We start from the raw sequence: 8,684 nt of genomic DNA, 5'->3' as shown, positions 1-8,684 counted from the left end.
AAATCTACATGCGCAATTAGCAATAAACTCTATTGCAGTTTGCACTGGAGTCAGCAGCTCCTGGGCACAGCATATACATGTGTGCCTGGGACCATAGCAGTTAGGGCCAGGACAGAGCAGTCCCAGGTTGGCAGTGGGCTACGGGGTCAGTCCCAGGCTCCGGGTGCTAGTGTTGGGTGGTGGTGGGGATGACTGGGGCATGAGGGTGCTACAGTGTGGGATTAGCCAGCAGGCAGCCTCCACACAGTAGCACCCTCATGCCCCAGCCAGCCCCAGTCAGTGTCTACATGTGAGTGGAGGCAGGATAAATTACTGCACCATAGAATAGTGAACAGTATAGAGTAGTGGACACCATAGAGTAGTGGATAGTACTTGTCCTGGGCAGTACTATCCTACAGCAGAGCTTTTTAATTTACTGCAGCCTAATATAAGCACACGTGTAGATGGTGATGGTTTACTGCGGAGGTAATTAGTCAACTCCATAGTAAAGCGCACATTCAGATGCACCCAGAGAGTCTGTATATCTTTGGAGACAATGGGAAATGAAGTGAGATTACAGAAGAGAAAGAAGTGCTTTGTATTTCTTATAGTTTATGCTGCTAGATAAATTATCATGATCTGTGTATTCATTCTTGAGCCATCTATTATACATGTCTATATTGCTATGAGGATACAAATGTCTTAATAGGAAGAGGAATAGAAGCATTCTCACCTTCTGGATTGAAACCTACATCTAACCCTTAATTTCTGTCATGAAGAAATGGCAAGTTCTTTATGGCAAATGCCCCCAAAAACTGCTGTCACTGACAAATGTAAAGGCGTGGTCCCAAGTTTGAAGAATTTGCATTTGAAACAGAGGTATGAAAAGGCAAGGGAGTAGATTGTTAGAATGTCGAGAAAGAGATGTGGGGATTTCTAGGAAGAGAAGGATTGGACATTTTGTTTGTTTATTCTATGTCTTATTTAAAAATAAATTTTAAATACATTTTGTTGCTTGGGATTAATGCATTTGACACTTAACTTCTCTACCTGGTCACAGAAGCACCTCTGAATCTGACCTCTGAAAGTGCCTTGTGGCTTTTCTGTGATTCTATGATAAACAACTGATACAAAGGACTTTAGCAGATTTGTAATATACAATTTCCATTTTGAATTCCACCTAGTTATTTTTCATCAAGAGGGTGTACTGTTTACAGGTCACAGTTTTTTTTATTTTATTAGCATTTCCCATCACAGTTTATCAGATTATTCTAAAGTTTATGAAACAACTGATGTGAAATTCAAAGATTTATCATTGTTTTGTGTTGTATTACTCTTTTATTCTCCCCTACTACCTCTCCCACTGTTAATTTTGTTTGCTGTTTTCCAGTCACAATCTTCCAGGAAGTCTGGTGAAATCCATCACTGTCTTTGCTCATGACAAGTAGCAAGTCAACCAATTGCAGTAGTGGTCGTGCAAGTTTCCCCATGTTTATGTGAGCGTTATTCCCCCATAACTGGAGTGCTGTTCTGGGGGACCATATCAAGGGCTCAGAGAGGATATTGTGGGTGCCTATCCAAATTAGAAGTAGGTTTGTGTTGTGTCTGAAAGCAGCAGGCTCAAGGGATGACTAAAGGAGATCTCATTCTCCCTGTTCCTTCAGTCCTTATTCTGTCCACTCAGATGCCTTGACAAGGGTATCAACTGTCACCAAGCCTTTTATACTAAGGTCTTATGGCCAAGAAGGGCCTAGTTTTAAAACATTTAGTCTCATTTCATGCAGGCCAGTCACCAGTCACCGGATGATAATGCATAGAAATTACTGATTTGGATCCGGGCTTAAGTGCCGCAATAGCACTGTCTGAATTTAAAGTGGTAATCCAAATGTGACAATCCCATTGCCAAGTTCCATGAGCCAACCAGTTCTTCCTCTAGTGGCTTTTGAACAGGAAATTCAATGTAAAATTTTAATTGTAATATCTAGGAAATTGTCATGATGGTGACAAGATAAAATACCATTAGAAGTATGCCAAATACAATCTTAGAATAGTATTTTTATGTCTTAAGTGTGAAAAATCATAGTAGGGCCATAGAAGAACTCATAGGGCCATAGAAGAACTTTATAATATATACACTTTATAGAATACATTTACTTCTCTGTAAACAGCCACAGGAGAGAGGCTATTAATTCTCTCCTGTTGACGTCAGAGAACTGATTTACCCTTTCATTGACCTGAGATTTGTAAATGTTAAATCAGTAAAACCACATGTAAATAATAAACATTTCATCCCAAAATTTCAACTTGTACCATATGGATTTTCTTTTCAAGTTAGCATGTTGTTATTATAGATGTCCCTCAGATGGATGTGGGGCCTAAGGTCTCAGGGTCTTGCTGTCATTTTAAACCACTCTGTATTTACTCTCATGGTTTATACTGCCAGGTGAATTATCTGTGTATTCATTCTTGAGCCATCCATTATACATGTCTATATTATTATGTATATACAAATGTCTTAAGGGCAGCATTGGGCAAACTACTTCTGAAAAATCAATGTATAAACGAGTGTCCTCACCTCAGCCTTTTGCTTCATACCTAGCATAGATCTAACTTTAGTTTGGATGTGCTAGGTACCAATCATTCTCTCCCCTTTTTCCTCTGTCTCTCTCTCTGTTATCTTTATTATACCAACTATCTTTCCTTGATAATGTCACCTTGCCACTCTTTGGCATGTTCCATGCTGAGTCAAACCAATTGCTGTTCTTGGGTCTCCGTTACTCAGTTTTGGGCAGCAGTGATGGGAGTTGGAGAGAGACACTGTTTTGTCAGGAAATTTACTACTGCTTCCTGTACTGGAAACACGGTAACCATATCTCCACAGATCTTCAGGCTGGCTAATTAGCACTGCTGAGTGACAGTGCTGATTAGCCCATCCCCAACTCAGTGATGTGGACAGGGCCACACTGCTCTGGTTTAGGAAATAGCCTTCCTGGAGCAGCACAGTGTGCCTGGGAGTAGGTTTATTCTGTAGACATAGCTGGAATAGTGATTACTTTAAGGCAGTGTGACCACCTTGCCTGGCATCTGGTGTAAGTCAGCTTAAAGGCTGCTCTAATTTATACTTTGATTCACATGGTCCGCTGGTGGTTCTGGAAAGTAGAAAATTGTCATAGTATGCTCTTGCCAAATGAAAGGCAGGAGGTGGGCTGCAAGAGATGCTCAGGAGAAGATTTTGCTCATTTTGAGACCTTTTTACTTTGATGAAGCAGCATGACAGGATTTTAGCCCTGGGACTTTGCCGGTCAAATGGACATGGGCATTCTGTGTTCGTTGCAACTAAAAAAACATTAGAGTACAATAGAGCTCTAAAGGCAGCCAAAAAATCTCAGCATTTAATTTACATTTTATGCAATCAGGAGGGGTTCACATATCAGATGATTTTGTGGTTCTGTCATGATGGGCTGACTCATGCATGTAGTCCCACAGACTACTTATATTGGTAAGCCAAGGCTGGCCCAGTGTCTAAAATGTTAATGTGGGAACAAGTCTTGTATCTTCTACTTTTGTTGTCAAGTCCATCACTTTCCAAGAAATGTGATGGTTTGGGGAATCTATGTGGACAACTTAAGAATTCTAGTTGATATTATGAAGTTGTTACTGTGAAAATTGTTGTATAGTGCAGTGCCACTGCATGTACCCACTTTTGCTGGCATATTCTTTACTGTGTTCCCATTAAACTAGCAAAAATAGAGAGTACTTAATTTTACCAACTGTAGTTTTGTCCAGGAAACAAAATAGCAAGGAGATTGGGGGGTGGGGAGGAAGGAGGTAGCCAGAACCAGTTAATTTTCCCTAGCTGTCCTCAAGAAGGGCTTTAGGGAATAGAGATTGCTGAAGCAGAACGAAGGGACGGAGGGGACACAGGGATAGACCTAAGGAACTTTGGGCTTGAGAGTGGAAGAGACAAGCATGTACACAAGGTTTATTATTTTTGTCTAGATTTGTGTATTTCCTATATCACTCAGTGAAGAATCCTTGTGTTTTATAATAGTATGCCAAACTTGTCTGTGCTTCTGCTTTTACCGTCATAGGCCCCTGAAGAGTTAAGCTGTAGGTCAAAATGCCTTCATGCCTGGAGTTCTGAGAGAGGGTGTGTTTAGGTACCTAGGGTATTTTGGTGGCAAGAGGACCAGCAGTCATCTTCTCTGTCAAGCAGTAACAGACAAAGAACCTGTATCCAGAAAATGTTCCCAGGAGGACCTGGGAGAAAAAACTGATGAAGGCAGCTGAGATCCAGGCAAACAAGGTGCGGTTGCTCTGTGTCCAGATCCTGCACATGGGTCAAAGCAAGCATGCTGGATCACACTTGCAAAATAATTCTACACACCAACTCTATGCTGGATCTGGTGCATGGACTGGCCTTGCCCACAGGATCCAGTCCAGGGACTAGCCCTGCTCCCCTTACTTGGCCTGTGGAGCTGAAAAGTTGAGCACCGCTGGCCTAGTGGACTGGGACTCAACACAGTAGTTTAGTGACTGTCCAAAAAGGCAGTGTTGCAGTAGATCTGTACATTGCTATTGGTGTGTGACCTGGTCTACACTACAAGATGTAGTCAGAGCATCATCAGGGACCAAAGCTGTTCAACCATGGAGGACTACTGTCAGTTCAGAATGTTTTATAAGATTTCTTGAATACCCTCCTGCCTGTGAACTGTACTACCAGTCCTTTTGGTAATATCACTGAAAAAACTGAATGTAATCTGTAAGAAAATGACTGCATTAAAAACTGATCTGGCCACTTGGTTGATGTTATTCACTGCTGAAATATGTCATGTTGTGCTGAGTAACTTAAGTGTCATATTGCTTCTCTGCACTCGGAGCAGAAGTCTTTCTGGAGTTTCCGAGCAGTCATGCAGATTCTCTTGCCTGCTTAGTAAGACCATGAGCAAGGTTAAAAATATTGATACCATTTACAATCTAGCCTTTTTTCTGAAGCAATGATCTATTTGAAAGGGTTCAAAAGTGTTTTTTCAGTTGTGCGATCTGGTGCAGCCTTACATATACCCTTATATCTCAAGAAGATTTTGCAACAGCCTCACTTGCCTTTAAAACAATGAGGTTCTATTATTGTAGTTTTCTCCAAGCTAAACATCTCACAGTTCATCTTCTTTGCTGTCAGTTTCTTCAGAGAGGTAGCAAGATATTTGCCCACTACTCTGGGAAAACAGGTGCACATTACACCTAGCTTGCTACAGTGACCTGTTATGAAGTGTCAGATTAATTTGAGCAGAGTCCTGCTGGTTCTTTAACCCTTAATGCCCATATGTGTGATTGACTTCATCAGCCTTGACTGTCTAGATTATTATATCCTGACCCTACATGACTTTTGAGGAACCCTTCAAAACCTAGCAGGTGATAATGTCTTGCTATGATGGGCTGTGAGCATGGAATTTGTTTTTTTTAGATGTCCATCTCTCCTCAATTCATTCTTCTTTCCAACACCTGTAAAATTATTTTCACCTCATATTTGATATGCTTCCCTTCCCTTAGACCAAGATTTGTTGTATTATGATTTATTGCATTTTATAGCACTTGGAGGGAGCTTTAATTATAGCAAGAAAAATGGAAGTATTGTAATTTCATTAATGTTGGCAACCATTTCAGCTTTGCCCTGAAGACCCATTGTCTAAACACATTAGGAGCCACACTGGAGCCAACCCCCACATAGCTGTCTGAAGGGGAAAGGATATAAAGTACAAAGAGCTCCCATTTTCATAGGTCTCCAGGGCAGCAAGAAGCCAAATTTGCATCCTTTGCTCTCCTGATTTCCTGTGTGGAGTAGGAAACGTAAAGGTATACATTTCACCAAAAAGGCACGGAGGGCTGGGGTTATGACAGTGGTATTCTATACCAATCAGCAGCTCTTATTTATCATTAATAGCACGATGCTGGCTGTGCAGTACATGGACTGTCTCCTTAGTTTTGCATATCTGTTGCTCAATACAGCAGCACCCCAGAGCATGCATTAGAGACTATCTGGATGCTACTAGGCACATCTGCATGTGTGCTTTAATGCACATTAGCTTATTTTACTGCACATTCAAGCATTACAAAAAAACATGCTCTTTAGCTAATGTGCATTAAAATAAACTAATACACATTTTTCTAGTATCTCACAATGGAGGTACTAGATTTAATGTGCATTACCTAAAGTGCATTAATAAACATGTAGATGCACCCACTGTCATCCAAGCATAGAATAATCATTCAATTCAGTCCTGAAGCCATTACAATTGTTGCGGCACTTAGATGCTGTAACCACCCTAGGTTAGTTGAGTTGCTTTGCATCACTGGTGATTCTTTGGGCAGAGTGACCTGGTGGTGCCCATCTGCTCTCCAGGTATGGATGGCCATTGGCTCACAGGGAGTTCATCTGCCCTTTGAGAGGTCTTGTTTTTAGTCCGCTGGGTGTCCACACCCCCTCCTCACCCAGGCTAGCCGAGGTGGGGGTGTTGGTTTAGTCACCAACAGCCCAACCATGGAATAGGCTGTATTGGTTTACATGATACCAGATAGTAGACCAAGAAGGGCCTGGCCTGACACAAGGAATAATAAGGTGTACCATGATTTCCCCAGAAGGCTGAAACTTGCTGTCTTCCTGAGGTAGAACTGGGTGAAAATTTTCCAAGTAATCCAGAGTTTGACAACGTTTTGATGATTTCCTGCATTATTTGACTAGGTCTCCTGCTCTGAGATATATCTGAATACCATAATCTGGCCTTCTATATACATAAGTTATTGAGCATTGAATTCATGGCTAGTGTGATTCATATTTGCCAAAGCTAAACATCCATCCTGCAGTCAGGTAGAGTTGTGTTCAAAGGCATGGATGCAGCTGTAGCACATGTGGATGTACCTGAGTTAGCTGTCAAGTAACTACTAGCTGAGGTACTGCAAGAAGAGTCACCATGGCAGCATGGAGTTTAACTTAGGCCACCTGCCCATTTATATACTCAGCTGCTCTGTGTTGCTGCAGCTTTACCCTGTTATCAGTATCTGAACTAGGTAACTTAAAGCTGTCTCAGGTATGAGTGCCATGTTTACAGCCTCATGCCCTAATGATCTGCCAGTTGATCAGTACGGATGAAACCTTAAACTGGCACCATAAACTGGCACACAGCCCCACTGATTTTGCTAGGATTTAGACTCTATTCAGGGGTTCTGGATCAGGGTCTGAATTGGTGGTTTGATGCACACATATGTATGTTCTTTATATTACTCATGCATAGCATATAGCTGTACATTTTCAAGCCACTGCTCCAACAACCTAAAGAGAGATTTCTGCCCTAGACATTCACTGTATTTAAAACCAGTGTTTTTCCCAAAATCATCCTTTCAAAGTTTAACAATTTTATATAGCCTGTCAATTGACAAACCTCAAATTGCAATTCATTTTTGTGTTATAAATATAGTATTAAATCTAAATTAGATCCTATTCATGGGACAGTTGAGCTAATTGGACCATTTTTTTTCTTTTTTCCTTGCAATTATAAGGAGAACAAATGTTCTCTCTGTGTGTGAATTAGTCATAGAGAATGTGTAGATCCCCTTATACATCACCTTACAAATAACTGCTTAATGATTTTAGCTGGGAATTACGTTAGTTTCCCAAACATTGCTCCATGCTGAGACTTGAATTAGTGTGAAATCCTGTAATGAATGTCCTCAGATGCAAAAAAATGCAATGATGTAATATGTTATATGATGGTAGGGTTAATAAAATTGCCTTTATTGAGCTTGAATTTTATTGTTGCAGCCAACTTACCATTTTAATTGGAAAAAATTTAGGGCCTAACCTGAAAATGCCTCTTGTATGTGAGTAACCCTTCTGACTTTGATGAATGACTTCCCTCATTAAAACTTTGCAGTACCATGCCCTTCATGCTTTGCTACATGTCTCTGAATGAAGATCATTTTTGTTTTCATCATTTCCCCCCTGCCCTTTTTTTTTTGTTGGGTGCATGAAGATCTTGGTCTGGACCTGTCCTTGGGTTTAAGCTAACTTAAAAAAAAGGCAATTTCTTTTCTTACCTCGAGGGGTTTTAGTCTTAAAGTATACAAGTGAGCTAATATTATACAGAAAATTCCTCCAGTATCAAATTCCAGCTGTTCCTTATTTTGTCTGCAAGAAATTCTCTAAATATGTTCCTATTTAATGCATTCCATTCATCAATTTAGGATCCTGAAATAAGCCATTTTGTCTTGGTTGCTGGTGAGCCGATTAAGGAGCCTGTCGTACAACATGGTAAGAATGTCGAGTAAATGAAGCGATCTTGACATTTTTGTTTGGTCTTCAAAATTAGTAGAAAGAATTAAAAGGATATATTCCATGTTTCTCACCTTCCCCCACACTTACCTAATGACCTTTTGACACTCTTGTGTTCCTCTCCATTACAAAAACAAGGATTGAAAATCGGTGATTCTGATGTTCCCTAGCCAAAATGGTATATGTGGGATCATGTGATTGAAGTTAAATTCTGGTCTAGCAGCTTCCAAAATAGGGTTTATGACCCCAGGTGGAGTCACAGAACTTAAGGAGCTTCACAGAGAGTCACTTACAGCCGCTGGACAGGAAGTGTGATATTGCAAGCTGGCCGGAGGTGGGGTTACTGTGGAAAAAAGAGTTTGGAACTGCTAGTCTATGA

At 40.7% G+C, this 8,684-nt stretch overlaps 1 protein-coding gene across 1 annotated transcript in view; it reads left to right on the top strand.

Moving 5' to 3' along the window:
- Positions 1 to 8,684, top strand: part of PIR (pirin) — a 120,227-nt gene that overhangs the window by 95,618 nt on the left and 15,925 nt on the right. Inside the window, exon 8 of the mRNA XM_019525069.1 lies at positions 8,218 to 8,297. Within this exon, the coding sequence (XP_019380614.1) occupies positions 8,218 to 8,297 (80 nt within the window). The remainder of the gene's footprint in view (positions 1 to 8,217; positions 8,298 to 8,684) is intronic.

Source organism: Gavialis gangeticus, unplaced genomic scaffold, assembly GCF_001723915.1.
Source record: "Gavialis gangeticus isolate Ggan-Ray unplaced genomic scaffold, GavGan_comp1, whole genome shotgun sequence".
NCBI lineage: Eukaryota > Metazoa > Chordata > Crocodylia > Gavialidae > Gavialis > Gavialis gangeticus.
The sequence above is the reverse complement of the archived record's forward strand: the minus strand, read 5'-3'. Positions and strand labels throughout refer to the sequence as shown.